At 44.3% G+C, this 22,782-nt stretch overlaps 1 protein-coding gene across 1 annotated transcript in view; it reads right to left on the bottom strand.

Moving 5' to 3' along the window:
* Window positions 1–22,782, bottom strand: part of LOC146005785 (uncharacterized) — a 144,600-nt gene that overhangs the window by 43,758 nt on the left and 78,060 nt on the right. Inside the window, exons 14-15 of the mRNA XM_083145211.1 lie at window positions 11,279–11,341; window positions 8,933–8,986 (exon numbers count right to left, since the gene is read on the bottom strand). Of these exons, the coding sequence (XP_083001337.1) occupies window positions 8,933–8,986; window positions 11,279–11,341 (117 nt within the window). The remainder of the gene's footprint in view (window positions 1–8,932; window positions 8,987–11,278; window positions 11,342–22,782) is intronic.

Below are 22,782 nucleotides of genomic sequence, written 5' to 3'. Positions count from 1 at the left end.
ATTAAGTAATGTGAAGCTATGTTTACAACATACACTCAGCATCTGTGTTGCATACTAAACTCTGCCCCCAGTAAAATATGTTTGCATGCTATCATACCAGGAGTGCTGATGTCTCTTATTTGTAAACAAATGGTGGATCTCAGGCGACTCCATTGGGTGTCTTAATACAAGTTTTGTTTGCTATGAAACTTGCATATACAGTGCATATGGAAAGTATTCACATTGCTTCACTTTTTCCACATTTTGTTATGCTATAGCAATATTCCCTCAATTTCCCTCCAAATTCTAAATCACATGTGCATATAAGCATTCACAGCATTTACCATGAAGCTCAAAATTGAGCTCAGGTGCATCCTGTTTCCACTTTTTATCCTTGAGATGTTCCTACAGCTTAACTGGAGCCCACATGTGGTAAATTCAGTCGATTGCACATGATTTGGAAAGGCACACACCTGTCTATATAAGGTCCTAAACATGCATGTCAGAGCACAAATCAAGCAGGAAGTCAAAGGACCTCATAGGCCTGTAGACCTCTGAGACAGAATTGTCTTGAGGCACAAATCTGGGAAAGGGTACAGAAAAAAATATCTGCTGCTCTGAAAATCCCAATGAGCACAGTGGCTTCCATCATCTGTAAATGTAAGAAGTTATGAACCACCAGGACTCTTCAAAGAGCTGGCTGGCCGTCTAAACTGAGGGATTGGGTACATATAGTGTATTAATTATATTTATATTCTAAGTACACCTGAGAGATCGCCTCTATCAGCTCACCTAAACAACTCATATGGAGCTCTCTTGCTGAAGCACCCATATGTTTTGAAGGTTCTGGGGCCTTGGCACTAACATGGCATGCACTTGTCATTCTGATTTACTCCTTCTCTTGACCCAGATGCATATAGGAAGAATTATTTGATTGACCCTAGTAAGGGAGGTGACCAAGAACCCGATGGTCACTCTGTCAGAGTTAAAGCATTCTTCTGCTCTTGCAAAAATTTCTCCCAATTTTTTTCACATTGTCATTATGGGGTATTGTGCGTAGAATTATAAAGTGGAAACATTTATTTAATCCATTTTGAAATAAAGCTGTAACATAAGCTGCGAATGTATTTTCTTACATCTCTGAATCAGGCCCAGAAACTGGTAATTTAATAGCATATAGTGTATTAATTATATTTATATTCTAAGTACACCTGAGAGATCGCCTCCATCAGCTCACCTAAACAACTCATATGGAGCTCTCTTGCTGAAGCACCCATATGTTTTGAAGGTTCTGGGGCCTTGGCACTAACATGGCATGCACTTGTCATTCTGATTTACTCCTTCTCTTGACCCAGATGCATATAGGAAGAATTATTTGATATGAATTACACCAAAATTTTAGGGTAAAACTGTATGCAAGAGTTTGTAGTCAGTTACAAGCCCTCACTCCAGGAAATTTCTTCTGAGATCAAGTATTTTTCCAAGGCACTAGAAGGGATATTAACCCCTTCCCGACATTTGACGTATATATACGTCATGGCCGGGATGTACTTCCCTACACATGACGTATATATACGTCATGACTTCAAAGTGTCACTGCGTCTAGAGACGCAGTGACAGAGGGACGATGTCTGCTGTCCCTGACAGCAGACATGTCCCTGCATGCCCAGGGGGGGCGGCGATGCCGCCCCCCGTCGGCGATGCCGCCCCCCGTCGGCGATCGCTGTGATTGGCTGTTCAATGTGAACAGCCATTCGCAGCGTTTTCCTGTGTTACCGGCGAATCAGACGCTCGGTAACACAGGTGTCAATCACCGCCGGGTGTGAGGGGGCATGAGGGGGTCATCGGTGACGACGACACCTCACCCCACCTGCCCCCCAAGGCTGTGATTGGTCCGTCGGACCGACGGACCAATCACAGCCAAGGCGCGCCATTTAAACTAACGGTGACTGCGCTGCAGACGCCATTCCGGTCTGGAATTGCGTGCAGAGCGGTCACCGGCCACTCTGTCCTGCTATACATACCTGAACCTTGCCTGATACTTACCTGATCACCGCTGATCACTGCTGGTAGCATGCTGCCAGCAGCTGGATGCTTCCTGGATCTTGTGACTTCCTGTGTGCTGCTGCTGCAGTGTCATAGAGTCACAGATAGTGATAGATAGTCAGAGATAGTCAGAGATAGTGAGAGATAGTGACAGAGAGTGATAGAGAGTGCTATATTTTGTGTCTGCTGCACCCCCTTTTGTGCTGATCACTATATCTGAGCTGATCAGCAACTTTTTGGGGGTGCAGAGGTTTTTTTTTTATATATATACCTGTCAGTTGCACCAAAGGTTGTGCTGCCTGTGCAACTGACTGCTGCCCCCCCTGCTGCCCCCCCTTTTGTGCTGATCAGTTTAAATTAATTAAGATCAGCAACTTTTTGGGGGTCCAGGTTTTTTTTTTTTATATATATACCTGTCAGTTGCACCAAAGGTTGTGCTGCGTGTGCAACTGACTGCTGCCCCCCCTGCTGCCCCCCCCTTTTGTGCTGATCAGTTTAAATTAATTAATCAGCAACTTTTTGGGGGTCCAGGGTTGTTTTTTTTATATATACCCTGTCAGGTTGTGTGCCTGCTGCCCCTCACTGCTAATCAGTGTTGCATCACTGCATCACAGATCTGCAGTTTTTTTTTTGGAGTGCAGTGGGGTTTTGTTTTTTACACCCAAGTTGCTTTTGTGGGTGTCCTGTGGCCGCTGAGCGCTGATCAGTGACGTACAATCACTGAACAGCATTTTTGGCACAGGGTTGATATCATTTTTTTTCTGCAGTTTTTTTAAATTGTTTTTTTTTTTGGAGAGTGCTGTGGTATATTTTTTTTAATTGTTTTTACACCCACGTTGCTTTTGTGGGTGTCCTGTGGCCGCTGATCAGTGACGTACAATCACTGAACAGCATTTTTGGCACAGGGTTGATATCATTTTTTTTCTGCAGTTTTTTTAAATTTTTTTTTTTTTTGTTTTTACACCCACGTTGCTTTTGTGGGTGTCCTGTTGCCTTTGAGCGCTGTTCAGTGACGGACGTTACTGACCAACATCTGTGCTCAATTTTTGGAGCAGGGCCTTTTTTTTTTTTTTTTAACCCCGTCAATTTTTTTTTTTTTTATTGGGATCAAATTCCTGTATAAAGTATTTTTTTTTTCTGCACTACATACACACTACACACTACATACCCCCCGTGTTGAAATAAAGTTTGTACCCCCCCTACACTATACACGTGTTGAAACATTACACTTACAGAAACACAAAAATAAAAATGGCATTCCAAATGTCATCCCAAATGTCATCCCAGTCATCCAGAAGAATGTATTCAGCGGAGGAGGCATATGCCATGCTTGCCTCTGACTCTGACACAGCCAGTGATGCAAGCGGGGAATTTGAAGGATTCGTCTTAAGCTCCTCTTCCTCCTCTAGTGATGAGGGACCCCCTCAAAGACGCCCCCGTAGAGCAGCTGAGACTCCCCCCAAATGATTGATCCCGTATGGACCCCACCACCAGACAATTTTGAGCCCCAGGTTCCTGAGTTTTTGGCCATCCCAGGAATCCAATTTGATTCAACAGGTCTCAGAGAAATTGACTTTTTCAAATTATTTTTCTCTGATGATTTTATAAATTTAATGGTGGACCAAAGTAATTTATATGCCCAGCAGTTTATTGCTCAAAACCCCACGTCATCATTTGCTAGGTGGACCCCTGTAGATGCAGTAGAGATGATGACGTTTTGGGGTCTGGTGTTACATATGGGCATAGTAAAAAAGCCAGAAATTAGGCAATATTGGAGTACAGATGTTCTGTACAGCACCCCACTTTACCGTATGGCCATGACTCGGACTCGTTTTGAGATAATCCTTACATTTTTACATTACACCGATAATGCACAGTGCCCACCCAGAGATGATCCCACCTTTGACCGGCTATTCAAAGTCAGGCCGGTCATTGATCATTTCAGTGCCAAATTTGCAGAGATGTACATCCCTGAAAAATGTATTTGTATCGACGAGTCCCTTATACATTTTAAAGGAAGGGTTAAATTCCGCCAGTACCTTCCCAGTAAGAGGGCAAGGTATGGCATAAAAATGTATAAGCTGTGTGAAAGCACCTCAGGGTACACCCACAGGTTTAGGGTATATGAAGGGAAGGATTCAACAATTGAACCGGCAGAATGCCCCCCCTCCCTCGTAGGTGTTAGTGGAAAAATTGTCTGGGATTTAGTGCACCCCTTCCTGGATAAAGGTTATCACCTCTATGTGGATAACTTTTACACTAGCATCCCCCTGTTTAAGGCCCTTGGTTCAAGAGGTACAGCAGCTTGCGGTACTGTGCGCAAGAACCAAAGAGGCCTCCCAAAAACGCACATTGCCCAAGTACTGAGAAGGGGTGAAAGCAGGGGAATATGCACCGAAAATATGTTGTTGGTCAAATATAAGGACAAGAGGGATGTCCTTATACTGACAACAATTCATGGAGACAGTACCACCTCCGTCCCTGTACGAGGTACCAGTACCCACACCTCAAAACCTAATTGTATCCTAGATTACAATAGGTACATGGGCGGAGTGGATCTTTCAGATCAGGTACTGAAGCCGTACAGTGCCCTGCGGAAAACAAAAATCTGGTACAAGAAGCTGGCCGTGTATATCATCCAGATGGCACTGTATAACGCTTACGTGCTATTCCGTTCTACCAGCCAGAGGGGGACATTTATGCACTTTTAAGAGGAAGTCATAAAGGGCCTAATATTTGGGAACCAGCAGGCAGAGGGCCCCAGTACTTCTAGTACTGGCCCCCGTATTGTACCAGGGCAGCATTTTCCTAACGAAATCCCCTCCACTGCAAGAAAGGGCAGGACACAAAAAAGGTGCAAAGTTTGCTATAAAAAGGGAATAAGAAAGGATACTATTTTCCACTGTGAAACTTGCCCCGACAAACCCGGCCTATGTATAAAGGAGTGTTTTAAAATATACCACACATCTATGGATTATTAGGTTCATCATTTCACCGTGCTTCGGGGGTCTTGCTAATGCCACATAGCACCCACCATTCATTCCACCAGAATCTGAGCTGCAAAATCCAAAAATCACTCCTTTCCTTCTGAGTCCTGCCATGCACCCAACTGGTATTTTTTGGTCACATATGAGGCATTGCCATACTCGGGAGAAATTGGGGCATAGATTTTCGGGTGCTTTTTCTCCTTCATACCTTATGAAAATGAAAAATTTTGAGCCAGAACTGCATTTTTGTGTAAAAAAATGTAATTTTTCATTTTCACTGCCCAGTTGTATCAAAATTGGTGAAACCCCTGGGGGTTTGAAATGTACACTATACCCCTAGATGAATTCCCTGAGGGGTGTAGTTTGCAAAATGTGGTCACTTGTAGGGGGGTTCCACTGTATTGGTGCTTTGGGGGTCTTGCTAATGCGACATAGCACCCACCAACATTCCACCAGAATCTGTGCTGCAAAATCCAAATATCACTCCTTCCCTTCTGAGTCCTGCCACTTTTTGGTCACACATGAGGCATTGCCGTACTCGGGAGAAATTGGGGCACAGATTTTGGGGTGCTTTGTCTCCTTCATTCCTTGTGAAAATGAAAAATTTTGAGCCAGAACTGCATTTTTGTGTAAAAAGTTTAATTTTTCATTTTCACTGCCCAGTTGTACCACAATTGGTGAAACCCCTGGGGGTTTGAAATGTACACTATAGCCCTAGATGAATTCCCTGAGGGGTGTAGTTTGCAAAATGGGGTCACTTGTGGGGGGGTTCCACTGTATTGGTGCTTCGGGGGTCTTGCTAATGCGACATAGCACCCACCAACATTCCACCAGAATCTGAGCTGCAAAATCCAAAAATCACTCCTTCCCTTCTGAGTCCTGCCATGCACCCAAATGGTATTTTTTGGTCACATGTGAGGCATTGCCGTACTCGGGAGAAATTGGGGCACAGATTTTGGGGTGCTTTGTCTCCTTCATTCCTTGGGAAAATGAAAAATTGTGAGCCAGAACTGCATTTTTGTGTAAAAAATGTAATTTTTTATTTTCACTGCCCAGTTGTACCACAATTGGTGAAACCCCTGGGGGTTTGAAATGTACACTATACCCCTAGATGAATTCCCTGAGGGGTGTAGTTTGCAAAATGGGGTCACTTGTGGGGGGGTTCCACTGTATTGGTGCTTCGGGGGTCTTGCTAATGCGACATAGCACCCACCAACATTCCACCAGAATCTGAGCTGCAAAATCCAAAAATCACTCCTTCCCTTCTGAGTCCTGCCATGCACCCAAATGGTATTTTTTGGTCACATGTGAGGCATTGCCGTACTCGGGAGAAATTGGGGCACAGATTTTGGGGTGCTTTGTCTCCTTCATTCCTTGTGAAAATGAAAAATGTTGAGCCAGAACTGCATTTTTGTGTAAAAAATGTAATTTTTCATTTGCACAGCCCAGTTGTATCAAAATTGGTGAAACCCCTGGGGGTTTGAAATGTACACTATACCCCTAGATAAATTCCCTGAGGGGTGTAGTTTGCAAAATGGGGTCACTTGTGGGGGGGTTCCACTGTATTGGTGCTTCGGGGGTCTTGCTAATGCGACATAGCACCCACCAACATTCCACCAGAATCTGAGCTGCAAAATCCAAAAATCACTCCTTCCCTTCTGAGTCCTGCCATGCACCCAAATGGTATTTTTTGGTCACATTTGAGGCATTGCCGTACTCGGGAGAAATTGGGGCACAGATTTTGGGGTGCTTTGTCTCCTTCATTCCTTGGGAAAATGAAAAATTGTGAGCCAGAACTGCATTTTTGTGTAAAAAATGTAATTTTTCATTTTCACTGCCCAGTTGTACCACAATTGGTGAAACCCCTGGGGGTTTGAAATGTACACTATACCCCTAGATGAATTCCCTGAGGGGTGTAGTTTGCAAAATGGGGTCACTTGTGGGGGGGTTCCTAACTTTTAGCATCTTATGGTGCCTAGAAACCTACATGGTGCCTAAAAAATAATCTCATAAAAAGGAGGCTCCAAAATCAAGTAGGTGCTCCTTCTATTATGAAGCCTGTGGTTTGGTCAACGTGCACACTAGGGCCACATATAGGATATTTATGAAAACAAAAGAATTGGGGGAATCAATTTTTAGTCACATTTCTCTAGTAAAATCTACTGTTTTCCTTAGAAAAATGTATTAAAATTGCAAATCTGCAAAAAAAATGAAATTTTGAAATTTCACCTACACTTTGTTTTAATTCCTGTGAAACACCTAAAGGGTTAACAAACTTCCAAAATGCTGTTTTGAATACTGTGAGGGGTGCAGTTTTTGAAATGGCATCATTTATGGGGGTGTCTCACATACAAGTCCCTCAAAGTCACATCAGAACTGAACTGGTCCCTAAAAAAAATCAGTGTTTGAAATTTTCTTGAAAATTTGAGAATTTGCTATTCATATTTTAAGCCTCCTAGTGTCCAAAAAATTTAAAAGGAAGTTGAAATAATGATGGAAACATAAAGTAGACATATGGTCTATGTTAGTTATTAACTATTTTGAGTGGTATGATTATTTGTCTCACAATCAGAAAATTTAACATTTTGAAAATTGCTAAATTTTCCATTTTATTACGACATTTTGGTATTTTTCACAAAAAAACACAGACTGTATCGACCCAAATTTACCACTAATTTGAAGTACAATGTGTCACGAGAAAACAATCTCAAAATCACTGGGGTAAGTAAAAGCAAAAAAAAGTTATCCCCACTTAAGTGATACATGTCAGATTTGAAAAAAAGGGCTCTGTCAGGAAGGCAAAAACTGGCTGCGTCAGGAAGGGGTTAAAAAGACCTTCTCCCCTCCCCCCCCAAAAAAAGAGCTCTAGGGGTGTGGTATGCCGGGCCAACAGTCGGGATTCCATTGGTTAGTATACCGACATCGGACTCCTCACTGCCAGTGCTCCGACAGGGGAAGCGAGTGCAAAAGAGCCCCTTACGAACTCGCCCCGCTGCAGGATCGGTGGCTCAGCACAGGTTCCATTCTTCCTCTATGGGGGATGTGAACCCCCATGAGGGAGAATAGCCCCTGTCAGTCAAGATCCTGACTGTCGGGCATTTAACAGTTGGGATTCCGATGTTGGTATAGTGGCCTTTGGAATCCTGACTGTCGGGAGGTCATCCGGCACCCAAGCTCTAGATAAGACTTTAAATGTCCCAATCTCCCCTCTATCTACATTATATGTCAAACCCATAGGTGGTTCACACCACATCACTCAAATATGTCATAAAGGCACATACATACATACATACATACATACATACATACATACATACATACATACATAGGGGACATTACATTTGTATATGTTCTAGCTAAAAAGGTAAATTATTCCTTAAAAAGTTGAAAATACATTCCAAGTGCCTGATAAGGTTGTTGTTTTTTTAAAGTTTACTGCCTTGGGAGAAAATAATTGTATTTTGTGCAGCACTAAGGCAAAACCTTCCAATGTAGCAATTCAATTGCGCCAGATGCCCATCCTTCTTGTGATGGCAAGCATAAATGTGAGAATAGCCAGGCTATTGGGTACCCCAACAGCCTTTTTCCTGTTGCGCCCAGTAATTTAGAGCAGCGCATCCTCTTTGCATGGCTAAACTAGGTGCATTTAAGAACAATATGTAAGGGGCACCCAAAAACAATGTAATAGCTCCTTCTGACACCTATTAATTATTGGCCTGCAATAAACAAATGAATCACTCTGTTGTATAAAAGAAGGGCAGATCAATTAGAAGAATTTAAAAAAATGTGTTCTGAATTCAGGGTAGACTCAAGCTAAATGCAATAAGAGGAATTACATGCACATTTACTGGATTAAGTCATTAGATAATGATGTGCAATAAACTGGCTAAAGTTTGTATGGCTATCTTGATAGTACTCACTTCATCGCCTCTTTCTCCTTTGGTTCCTTTTTGGCCAACAAGTCCTTGCGCTCCCTAAACATAAAACAATGTTAGCCAATAAATGTCCTGTTTGCATCTCAATTAAAATGCTATGATATAGGGGGTTATTCTGATTCACTCGGAAAGGCGCAATCACTCTCTAGTGGACAAAACCATATGCACTGCAGGTGGGGCTGATGTAACATGTGCAGAGAGAGTTAGATTTGGGTGTTTTATTGTTTCTGTGCAGGGTAAATACTGGCTGCTTTATTTTTACACTGCAATATAGATATCAGTTTGAAGTACACCCCAAACCCAAATCTAACTCTCTCTGCACATGTTAAATCCGCCCCACCTGCAGTGCATATGGTTTTGTCCATTAGAGAGTGATTATGCCTTTTCGAGTTAATCAGAATAACCCTCATAGTCCTATAAGGGTTCATCAAATGCGCACTGCTGGACATGAAAGGGTCAACACCCATTTCGGTAATGCTGTTATGATGAGGTAGAACTGGGCGGTCTATTTTCTGTACTTGGTGAAAAATAAATATGCTATTCTGGACCTACAGTCTTCTGGCAGAGGCTGTTTGGCACACATGCAGCAATGCATTCTACTTTAGGTGTCAAATTAGTGAGACAAGGCAAGAAGGGTGGTTATAATATCAGGGTTCTAAGGAGGTCATTCTGGTTGATTCTCACCGTTGCAAATTTGCAATGGTGAGTGAGGTTTATAGGCTGCGCATGCGCATATACGCTTATGTGCATATACGCTTATGTGCATGTGCAGCCCATATGTGCGAGCGGATTTGGTAACTTGTGTAGTCGCTGGCCCGTTCGCACACATCAGGGCGGGGTGTGTGGTCGCAAACTGTAGTCACGCCGATGGGAACACCCAGCGTTTCATGGGCGTTCCCTTGAAAATGCTGGGCTTTTCCATGGAAATGCCCCGGTGAAGCGGGCGGATGCCAGGGGTGGGCAGCTGACCTCACCGGATGTCAGCTGCCCACCCTCTTCCCGTACAGGGATGCCGCAGATCTAAGACACCAGAGAAGTGTCTTAGATCTGCGAGCTCTAGAGAAATCATTTGATGGTTCATCCCCACACGCAATCTGTGAATGGATGTTTATGCAAAACATCCATTTGCATGCGCGTGGGGGCATTAGCAGTGCTTGTGGCGGTTAACTCACAAATCGGCGAATTTCATCAACCAGAATGACCTCCTTTGTGTAACGCAGCACACATGCACTTGAGCAACTACAGTTAATGCATTACAAAGGAGGATACCAAAATGGACGTGTCTTTTATTGTTCTGTTTAAGGTTGCATTAAAAATGTACATATGCTCATTACCAATGAGCCCTAGTGTACCTTCTTATATATGTACTGTATGTGGAGAACAATGAGGTCCACTGAGCCAGTATCTCATCATCATCAATATATGAGAAGGACGTCAACCAACATCTCTTATCTGTCTGTTGGGAAAACAATGAGCACTGATATACCTGCATCTCTCCTCCCTCAATGAGACACAGCATGGACAGATTACAACTTCCCAACATGCACACACACAGTTTCAGATTATGCAAATGTATAATGTGGGTTCCCCTACTCTGTTGATCATAGGGCAAAGGCACTTGTGCCCCTGTCTGTAAATGTCTGTAAATGGCCACACCGGATCTATTGCTGCACAGTCCAAATAAAATATATTGCTGATAAATAAAAGCATCACTTCAAGTACATATTTTTCTCAATTAGTACTTTGAAGGAGGATAAATATGAAAACAATTGTAACGATTTTACACAAAACGTTTGGGGGTCTATGTACTAAGTCTTGAATGGAGATAAAGTGGATGGAGATAAAATACCAGCCAATCAGTCCCAACTGTCATGTTCCAGGATATGTTTGGAAACTGACAGTTAGGAACTGGTTGGTTGGTACTTCCACTTTATCTCCATTGAAGGCTTAGTAAATGGTGTATTATAGGGTTCCGACAGTCAGGATCTCGACAGTCATTAGCCCGACATCGGGATCCCAACTGCCCGGACTCAGACAGCATTGCGAGAGCAACAAAGCCCCTTGCGGGCGCGGCCACCTATTCTATCTCTATGGGGTCGTGGACCCCCACGAGGGAGAATAGCCGGTGGCCGTCAGAAACCCGTCTTTCGGTGTTTTAACAGTCTGGATCCCGACGTCGGGTAAATCACTGTCGGTATCCCGACTGTCGGGACCCCGTCTGGCACCCTAGTAAATAAACCCCTTACTGCTGTGCATGCAGATACAAGTGGTAGCTGACTGCCTGTACTATTCACATAATACTACATTTTAAAGGATATGCAATCTCTTTACCTTTAAACCAGAGACCCCTGAGACTCCTGGTAATCCTTGCGTTCCAAGAATGCCTCGAATACCCTAAAATTATAAAATAGGATTAATTTAATATATGTAAATAGTTGGTTATTACTTATCGTAATGCATTTTTTGGAAAAACTGTTGTCATGTAACATCAACTTTAAATACCTAACAAATAAATAATTTTTTTACATAGTTATTGATGATGATTTATTGACATAGGTAGAAGTAAATGTATAGTAAACCATAGTAACAGCTAGATAGTGCCTAGTACCCCAACTTAGGGTGTGTACCCTTGTGCCAGGAAAAGTCTTCAGAGTCCTCTGCAGCTGCTGGTGACAGATATTATAAAGCCCCTCCCCTCCTCTCTTTCTCTCTCCCTCTCTGTTTTTCCCTTTATCCCTCTCCACTCCTCTCCTTCTCTACCTGGTGTAAATGGGGCTCTACCTGGCATAACATAACATGTAATGGGAGCGCTGTTTGGCATAATGTGTATAAGGGTCTGTACCTGGTGTAATGGTGTGCATGAAATAATGTGTATAGGGGTAATATTTTTTGGGGGGTCTCTGTCTGTCTTAACATGTAAAAGGGGACTCTGCCTGGTGTAACCTGTGTATAAGGTCTCTGCCTGTAAAAAGGTGTGATGTGTATAAGGGGGCTCTACCTGGCCTTATGTATATGAGGGGCTCTACAGGTGCAATGTATATACAGTAAGTAGGCTCTGCCTGGAGTAATGTATATGAGAGACAGTACCTGAAGTAATGTCTTAGAAGGCCTCTACCTGGTGTAATGTGTATAAGTGGCACTGCTTTGTGGCATAATTTGAATAGGTAATATTTTGTGAGTTTGCCACTTCCCCATGAAGCCCTATATATTTTATTCTCTTTCTGGCACAGGGAACCAAAATGTCTAGTTATGGCTCTGGCATTTCTCCATGACTCTCTCTCTCACTCCCCCTCGCTCCCTGACACTATCTTCCCCCCCTCTGACACTGTCTCCCTTCCTTTATCTGACACTGTCTCCATTTCTCCCTGACACTTTCTCTCTCTCTCCCAGACTATCACCCAGACACTGTCTCTTTCTCTCTCTCTCTCGCTGACATACTCTCTTTCTCTCTCCCTGACAGGCATATTGTATGCCCCGAGATCATTAATAAATGAGTCACAATCAGTTGGAAACATTTAGAGAATTCTGCCCTAGTATAATTCAGGAAATTGAGTACTGTAAGATCCATTATTAGGAATATAGATAATAAGCACATATTGCTCCTTACCCATTAGGTTCATTGCAATCCATTTACTGTAATTCACTTAATATCACAAATGTTTGTGTGACTCTGGACTGACTCATGAATGAATTCACAATTCATGAATCACAGAAATTTAGATGTCTCAGATTTGACTGAATTGATGTAACCACTGGTCCTGTTATACTGTATTTGTAGCTTCTCTCGGCATAACAAATTCCGGTACTTATGTATTATCTGGGCTCCCATGTTAAATGCACCCCATTTTTTCATACCCCTACTATCCAACTACGCACGGAGTTGATATTATATAGTGTGGCGAGCGCAGCGAGCCACTGTGCCCGAAGCGTGGCGAGCGCAGCGAGCCCCGCGAGGGGACACGGTCTCATAAGAAAAACGGGAGCCCAGATATTACATAAGTACCCAAATTCCTATTTATTCTGTATACTATCTATAAAGTACAAATTAAAGGATGGATCTAAATCTTTCTGCCAAAACTTTGGTGTATACATCTACAGTATATCCACATCTAGCAAGCAAATTACATATGGGACATCCGTGCCTCTTTGGGATTAAATTGGAGAACCTGATTAGCAAAGTGGTTCTTATCTGCAGACAACTTCAATGTTCCTATGTTACTGAAATGTGCACCTCTAAAGAAACTAGAACAACATGTGTATGTGTGAATGCTGATGCAGAAGAAGAATGTCTTTGAAATGTATCATAATATTCCACTATGAAGCCTTTGAGGAACAGGCTTCTGCTAATTCTGCTGCTGTGATTGAAGTTCCACATGCTCCTCAGAGCTTTAGAAAGTCAACTGAGTTCAAATTTTATCTAGTTCTCAGTGTAATGGATTATGCAATGTATGAGTTCCTAAAGTAGTTAGCTAGACATACAATATTTACTGTATATGGTCATTTTCATCTTTATTGTCATAACATCTAAGATCACTTGGTATTTACAGGGGTCTTTGGCCTAGCCCTTTACCATTTTTGCTGCCAAGAGTGGGAGAGTGTGCCACAAGACATCAAAAGAATACTAGAACTTGGACAATCCCAAGAATAACACACACGATAAGATATCAGAAATTATCTTTAGAAAATCACAGTATATGACGAACCTTCTTTTGTTTTGTACCATGGAAAAAAGAAGCAAACAGCTCGCCAAATAAAACCTTTGGTTTAACATCAATTTTCAACACCCCCCCCCCCCCCCCCCAAAAAAAAAATGACTGATTTCTCCCCCGCACCCAAGGCTGCGAATGGATGATGATGCAAATCATCCATTCACAGCCATGCAGGGGATCATGGGTGCAAGGGGGGGGGGGGGGCAGCACTGCGGGCGGCCTTTGGTCCACAGCAGCGATACGTGTCGACCAGAATAGGGTCCTTAGCCTCTAACCCAGTGATGGCTAACCTTGACACTCCAGCTTTTTTTTTTTTACAGTTTTACTATTTGGCCATGCTAAAACTGATGCAGGGCATGCTGGGATGTGTAGTTCAACAACAGTAGGAGTGTCAGGGTTAGCCATCAGTGCTCTATCCTTTCATTGATAAAATATAACAATGAACTTAATGGACTACAATCGTGCAGTATACTGCTCATTCTCATGAAATGCAGATGTGTAAAGCATAAAACATACACATGCAAAATCTAAATGAATCTTTAAATGCAAAATTACAACTTAAGAAGGGTTCAAGCTGCAATCTCTATGAGAAGGGCACTGCATTTACAGTTGTGTCCGAAAGGAAGCCATTATCTCTCAGACGTGTATAGTGGGGGTTTGAAATGGAGGCATTTGCCAGTATGTAATGTGGAGCACTGGCAAATGTGTCCTTTATTGTGCATGAGATGCACATGAAGCCACACCTATTTTTTCACTGCACTGTCACGCAGGTAAGGGACATCCCTGCTGCTTGGCATTATGGCAGGGAGACACCACGCTGAGGGCCAGATGTATCAAGCTTCAAAAAGTGATAAAGTGGAGTGATAAACAGCCAGCCAATGAGCTTCTACCTGTCATTTTTAAAACCCAACCTGCAACATGGCAGGTTGGAGCTGATTGATTGGCTGGCTGCAATTCTTCCATTGGCTCTGCCCTGACTTGAAAAGCCTCCTGGTGATTGGCACAAAACCAGGAGAATCTCAAGATATTATGTCACCCCCAACCAGGGGTTAAAGTGAGGGGGAACATACAGGGGAAAAAAAGCGTAGGGGTCGACCGTATTTCTGAAACCAGCCCCGGACTCTTGGACCGGTCCTGGTTCCAAAAATACGGGGAACAAAAAATCTGGGGGTCCCCCATATTTTGAAACTAGCACCGAGCTCCAACAGCACGCGGTGTCATGCCACAGCCGGGGACACTTTTTACATAAGGTCTCCCAGCCGAAACATGAGCACCGTGGCTGGTAAGCCTTGGACAGGGTACCTGGAGGAGTGGGGACCCCCCAATAAAGGGGTCCCCCCACAGACTTCACTCGTCCAGAGCTGAAGCCCGGGGCTGTCACCGGCGTCCCAGGGCATTGGACGCCGGCCTGATAGGGTTAAATCAGACATCCCTAACATTGCTTTAGGTGCTTTATGCTGGGACTTGGAGAACCACAACATACTTACCAATCCAGGGTCCCGCGCTGGTCTCTCTGCTGCAGAGCCAGCTCACCCCCCACTGACAGCGGGGTGAGTCGGCTTTCTCCTGCGCAGATAACAGTCTCTGTAGCGCTGTCCCAGTGCTACAGAGGCTGCTAGCATCTTTGGCCGATGCGTTTCCATGGAGACGCATAGCTCAGCCAATCAAACCAGTGCTGGACCCTGGATGGGAAAGTATGTTGGTGTAAAAGTGAAGTGTGTGTTTATGTGTGTAATAAAGTTATACTTTTCTGTGTGTGTGCCCTTTTTTGCCTAAAAATCGCAAAAATCTATTTTTCGCATCTCATTAAATGTCACCCCTTGTATCACTAAAAAAAGACTAACCTGCATTTAACCCTGTTGGTGTTGTAGATTTTTTTTCTAGTGGGATGCAGAAAAATTGGACTGAATATCATATACATGAAAAAATACAGCATTCCTTCAATTTTGGAAGACAGTTTACTAATCATTGTGGTAAAAAAGGGTATACATTTTAGGCACTTTGTCAGTTATATTACCAACGCTGTTGCTGTCTTGAAATCCACAAACACGTATAACCAATTTAAGGAGTGATTATTCCTTTTACAGCATATTCAAAAAATCCGGTACTTGTGTAGTTTACAGCAGCAGTTACGTAGTTAGTGTAGTGTCCCTGTCAGAATCCGCGTAGTGTTCCCGTGGCCAGCATAGTCAGCGTTGTCAGCTTGTGTCTGCGACTGTGTGTACGATTGCTCCTAACTGGAGCTTATGCAGTTAGCGTAGTCAGTCAGCGTTACGTAGTTAGCATAGTCAGTCAGCGTTGTGTCAGCGCTTATTACATTGTGTGGGAACCATTGACAATTTTTCACCTGCCTGACATGACAGGTGTGAATGTGTTCCTGAAACCCTCACTATCCACGTCAGTCCGAAGCATGGTGAGCGACCGTGGTACGCATCCTCCCAACCTGTTCATACCCCCACTATCCACGTCGGCGTGGAGTTGATCCTATAAAGTGTGGTGAGCACTGTGAGGGTACGAGTTCCTCAATCACTCAGACACCGAGCAGATGAAACCAAAATATGGTTTATTTTTATCACAGCACACGAAAGTAGATGAAGACAGGAAAAAGAGTCAAATGTAGCATATAAACGTTATCGGGTAGCAGTCCAATGGCAGTCCTTGTAGCAGCAGTTCCAAAGCACAAAACTATCACTTAATCCACACAGCAGTGATAGCCGAAACCTGTGTAAATCCACACAACACAGACGCTCCACACCAGAGCTTGGTAGGATGCCCCCTTCCCGGGCAAACGATGTGTTCCACAAGATCCAGTGAAGGGTAGGACCCCTGAGACCGGATTGCGACTAACATACTGAGCTGGCAGGTGTACAAGTCATTTTAAAAACTTCCAATTTCCCACGCTTCTCCATACCATCAGTGGGCTTGCACTCAATCCCTATTGGTGGATTCAAGTCAGGTTTATCCCCCCTCCCAGGTACTGCTGCTGCCCATCTGCTTCTGCCCCCTGCTGGGGTCGGTTCCAGAAAGTCTGGAAGTAGCCAAGATATGCATAGCAGAGTCAACACAAGATATAAAACACAGTCTGATTACATTATGTGGTGGTCACCCCCTGTGGACAACCCTCCTGTTGATAGTAGGGGAATTTGATCACCCCCTGTGGTGATTGTCCTTCAGCTATCCCCCTCATGTAAACAGCAGGAACAATAATCGGCTGATTACATTATGGGCTGATCACCCCCTGTGGTGGCCGGTTCCACAAAGTCTGCTAGAGCCCAGAGGTTTGCAAAGAATTGTAAACCCCCCTGTGGAGATTGCCCCTCAGCTTCCACCCTCCTGTGATAGCAGGAACAAAAGTATGGTAATGGGACATAACCTTTTGGTGACTTATTTCCTGGGTATTTCCTGGCAGACCATATTAGGGCGAGAGCGATCTGATCTGGAACTACACACACATATAGGGAGTATATAGACATATATGGAGAACAAGAGGGTACCGACGGACTAAAATAGTACATTAATTACTACACCTAATAAAATATAGTAATTACAGATTTACAGTGAATCTGATAACCTCACATTCCTTCCCCTACTATTGTAGTCCCGGTACCCAGCTGTTCAGGAACCAATAACAACCTGGAATAGCGGGATGCAGAGCCGAGAATCTGGGGTTTGGATATACCACCTGAGTCCCACAGGGTGACATCATACCAAACCCATCTTGTAAAAGGCGGCTGGTTTGCAGAACCAGCAAGGGCATGATTACAGTCTAAGTCATACATTGGAACTAACAAGGGCTGTAGCAATTCCTCTTCTTCGGATTCTGGGTACCCCCCCTCTGCAACATTGTAACCTACTAATACTTTTGCCTCGGGCACAATGGGGCAGGGACCACTTTCCACCTCCCCCTCTTGCCCAAGGAACAGGGGCCAAACAGCAGGCCAATATAGGGGCTCTGGCCCTGGCACTTCCACCACCCCGTCATGTCCTTCCTCCCCCAAACCCAAACTAGGGGCATGGCACATTTCAGTCCAGCATTTGGTCTCAATGTCCAGGGCTGAGGAGGGACCCTCCATCACAAACAATTCCGCTGGTGGCTGCAGGACAGGCTGTGTCAGCTCTGTCCCCTTAAAAGCCAGATGCTCACCTGCAGCTACTTCTGCGCACACCTCCTTCTCCGCGATAGCCTCCTTCCCCAGCTGAGTATGCTGGGCAGCCCGAAACACGACGTCATCTGTGACTGGTGGGCTGGTGGCCTGGATGTTGTCGGATACTCCTCTAACCACGGCGATCTCTTCTTGGACGCAGTCCTCATAGATCCCCTGGCAGCAGGATAATAGCTCTGCATCTCCCACCTCAGCAAAAGGGAAGCAGTAGTGCAGCTCCTCCCTAGGATGGGGGAGAAGCAATTGCAAACGGTGCCTTTCATCACGCCCCCTGCGACACTGATCTTGCCATGCTGGGGTATCCAGGAGCCCCCGATCAATCGCCTCTTCCTCTGCCACCACGAAGCACTCCTCCAGACACTGCAATTGTTCCCACACACTCAACTGGGCACCGAAATGGAGGATCCAGGCTCGATAATCAGCAAATGCATTTGTAGGATCTCCCTGATCGTGAAGGATCTGCTGAAGGATTTCCCCGCGAGTGCAGGATTGGATGGGTATACCTCGCAGCTGACCTTCTGCTATCAGCTCCTCCATACTCATTTCTTCAAGGGCAGTTAGGGGCCCCCCTGACAACGACCCTTCTCTTGCGGTAACAATTAATTCTGTGGCAGACCCCTCGGTTGTCTGCCCAGATTGCAGTAGCCCCCTTCTAGACCTTTCCTCTGGTTCTATCTGGGGCATCAATTTATTCTGGACTAGTCCTTCAGCCTCAGAATATTGTCCTCTTTGTAGCATCTGGGTAACTGTAGCAATCACTTCCTCTGTAAATTCTACAAACTCTGGCTCTCCTAGCAGATTCCAAGAAGTGGCCTCACCTTTACAGTGCAGGAATGCATCCCCCAGGTAACACACTTTGTCCTGTATGCTGGATACTCTCCACCCGCTGACCATCTGCTGAGCGTCTTCCCAGTACTTCCAGATATACTGCATTTTCCTGACAATAAATAACAGATCCGGCTTCCCAGCCTGCCGATACACTGAAGAACCTCCATCCCTGAGCTCCTCTGCTACAGGGGTCTTGAGGCATCGATTTTCTTTCCTTGGAAACATTTTCCCTTTCACAGGACTGACACCTGCTCACTTGCTGAACATCACCTTATTGCATTTTCCGTTTCCTTACATATGGTCTGATCCTCTGTTCTCTGTGCTTTCTGTGCTCGATGGTTGGTGTCTGAATGATCCCACTGTCGCTGCCGCCAAATGTGAGGGTACGAGTTCCTCAATCACTCAGACACCGAGCAGATGAAACCAAAATATGGTTTATTTTTATCACAGCACACGAAAGTAGATGAAGACAGGAAAAAGAGTCAAATGTAGCATATAAACGTTATCGGGTAGCAGTCCAATGGCAGTCCTTGTAGCAGCAGTTCCAAAGCACAAAACTATCACTTAATCCACACAGCAGTGATAGCCGAAACCTGTGTAAATCCACACAACACAGACGCTCCACACCAGAGCTTGGTAGGATGCCCCCTTCCCGGGCAAACGATGTGTTCCACAAGATCCAGTGAAGGGTAGGACCCCTGAGACCGGATTGCGACTAACATACTGAGCTGGCAGGTGTACAAGTCATTTTAAAAACTTCCAATTTCCCACGCTTCTCCATACCATCAGTGGGCTTGCACTCAATCCCTATTGGTGGATTCAAGTCAGGTTTATCCCCCCTCCCAGGTACTGCTGCTGCCCATCTGCTTCTGCCCCCTGCTGGGGTCGGTTCCAGAAAGTCTGGAAGTAGCCAAGATATGCATAGCAGAGTCAACACAAGATATAAAACACAGTCTGATTACATTATGTGGTGGTCACCCCCTGTGGACAACCCTCCTGTTGATAGTAGGGGAATTTGATCACCCCCTGTGGTGATTGTCCTTCAGCTATCCCCCTCATGTAAACAGCAGGAACAATAATCGGCTGATTACATTATGGGCTGATCACCCCCTGTGGTGGCCGGTTCCACAAAGTCTGCTAGAGCCCAGAGGTTTGCAAAGAATTGTAAACCCCCCTGTGGAGATTGCCCCTCAGCTTCCACCCTCCTGTGATAGCAGGAACAAAAGTATGGTAATGGGACATAACCTTTTGGTGACTTATTTCCTGGGTATTTCCTGGCAGACCATATTAGGGCGAGAGCGATCTGATCTGGAACTACACACACATATAGGGAGTATATAGACATATATGGAGAACAAGAGGGTACCGACGGACTAAAATAGTACATTAATTACTACACCTAATAAAATATAGTAATTACAGATTTACAGTGAATCTGATAACCTCACAAGCACAGCGAGACACCAAGCCTGAAGCGTGGAGAGCGCAGCGAGCCCCGCAAGGGGACGCGGATTACTTGATGTGTATTCCGCGTCCCCTCACAGGGCTCGCTGTGCTTTTGGCTCGTTTTACGTGTCCTCTCGCGGGGCTCGCTGCACTTGACTTTATGAAAACAACTCCACGCCGACGTGGATAGTGGGGGTATGAACAGGTCGGGAGGATGCGTACCGTGTCCCCTCGCTATGCTCGCCACGCTTCGGGCTAACGTGGATAGTGGGGGTTTGAAATGGAGGCATTTGCCAGCATGTAATATGGAGCACTGGCAAATGTGTCCTTTATTGTGCATGAGATGCATATGAGACGCACTTGCCGTCTCCCTGAAGCGGACACGGGCAGGGACACTGAGAAGTGCGCATTTTGACGTTATGGGGGCATGACCAAGAGGCTCTGTGAGCCTCTAGCCATACCCCCAGCCCCCTGGCTGTGGGAATTGATGCTGTGCGCATGCGCACAGCGTTTATTCACCCCTGCTCAGCAGGTGACAGGAGGACTTCCAACAGCCCCCCATACGCAGGACATTGCCAGCCGCGGGAGGGACGCAGGAATGTCCCCGAAAACCGGGAAGTGATCAGGGTAATTGGGCTGTTGGGAGGTATGCACAAGTACCAAAAATCCTGTAAATTATCCATAGTACCCTCAAAAAATGTATATGGTCAATTCTATTAAATGCAAAGTGTGCGATCTTGAACCTTTTGCCCTAATGGGGCAGCAAGCAATTTTGTATGAATTACGGCCGCCAAAAAGTGTGGCCACTGGTCCACCTATAGGAGTAAAGTTCACAGGCCAGTTCCTGGAGTTTAGTAGATGGACACAGGGATAATAATCAAAGGCAGATGTAGTCCACCGGACAGATAAATCTTTCCATGAAAACTTTATTTAATAAGAAATGAAAACTAAAATGTTTCAGAACACATTGTATACTCATTTTGTGTAACTTTAGAACAGTGGATGTCAGTATAAGGATGGCACACTCTGGAAATACAATTAGGTAAGGGCCAAACAAGAAAATAAAAACAAAGCAAACATTGTATATAGATACATTGTATATGCAGCCTCTAACATGAAATCCAGCCAGACAGTATGATATACATGGTCTATCCTTAAGCAGTACAGTAGTGATTAGGTATTGAAAAACTACAGTATTAGCTTATTAACAGTCATTCATGTATATAATTAAGCAACTTGATTCTCCTTCTTTAAGGAGAGTAAAAAAAAAAAACAGTCATTACTTCAATGAGATGAGACTAGTCTCTATTACAGGGGGCGGCCGAGGCCATTCAGCCCAACAGTACGAAAGTTATACATTTTTTAACAATCATTTTTGCATCTATTACAAAACAGACAAAGGGAATAGAAAATTGAAACACTCAGGAAATGATCTGAAATCCAAAAGCTAGATGGGCTGTCAAATTCAGTGGAAGATATTTCCTGTTATAGTAGACCACAATGATTACATGTATGAATAATTGTTCAATTACCTCTTTATTATAAAAATAATTAGTATAACAGGAATATTTAGTGTTACTTCTGTAGGGAACTTCAGTAGGGAACGGCTGAATTAAACCTTGGGGAGGCCCAGAGCACTTAAGGTAGCCCGCCTTCCATATTTTGTCAGCAACGCCCCCACTTGTCCTACTGCCTGTCCCCACTATGGGACTGAATGAAAGTGCAGCAGTGTGCTCTGGGGGAAGAGGGTATTTTAAATTATGTATATGACTTTTAAACCAATGGTTCATGTTAGATTTAAACGGATGATTTACTAATGCCTGCGTAATATTTATAGCGCTACATAATTGAGATACAACCAGGGCTATTTTTCAGCAGGAACCAGCAGGAAACAGTTCAGTTCCTGAACCTCTAATTAAATATGACATCATAGACATAAGAAAAGTTTTATTTGAAAGTCCCCCATGAGTGCCTTCATTTCTAAACACAATATATACATCTCCTGTGATCACCTTGTGATTAGACAGCTGCTGCCCAATCTGAGTGAAATCCCGCCCCATGTAAACCTGTGAACTGCTTCGTCAGGCTTGTGAAAAGTAGCTGGATCGGCAATTAGCTGTAAATCTATTCCCAAAGCCGCTCACCATCAGATTATTTTTCCAGTGTGTGCAGTCTGTGAGTGGATCGAGATCGGGGATCGGGGCCAGAGCTAACGCCACATGTCTTTACCTCAAACGCTTGGGCACGTCTGCAGTTTCCCTGACACACCCAGTAAATGGTTGGTTACCACCCATAAACATCAGCTTCCTGTCAATCAACTTGCGTACAGACGCCATTGCAGGAATTTAACACAGGATGGCCTTGCGCATGTGTGCTACGTTCCGTACACATGTGCACTCTATCAATAATCGTTAACGCTGCGAATTCAGAGCTATGCTATCAGGTCTGATTAACCCTCTATATTCTTTCTTTCTAAAGCCAGCTACAGAGATAGAAGGGGGCCAGACGGATACTGCACAGAGGGCCCCTCCTCTCTGGTTGTAGCTTTTCTTTTTTCTTTATAATTGTAATAGAACTGTATGTAATTTTTTTTAAAGAAATTTCATTAGTATACAGAACTGTTACCGCAACTGTAACATGTAACTGCGTATATAAAGTAAGAATCATTTTTTCACTACACGACATGTAT

The sequence above is a fragment of the Crinia signifera genome, chromosome 5 (assembly GCF_055691185.1).
Source record: "Crinia signifera chromosome 5, ASM5569118v1, whole genome shotgun sequence".
Lineage (NCBI taxonomy): Eukaryota > Metazoa > Chordata > Amphibia > Anura > Myobatrachidae > Crinia > Crinia signifera.
Note: the sequence above shows the minus strand (reverse complement) of the source record. Positions and strands in the feature narration are given on the sequence as shown.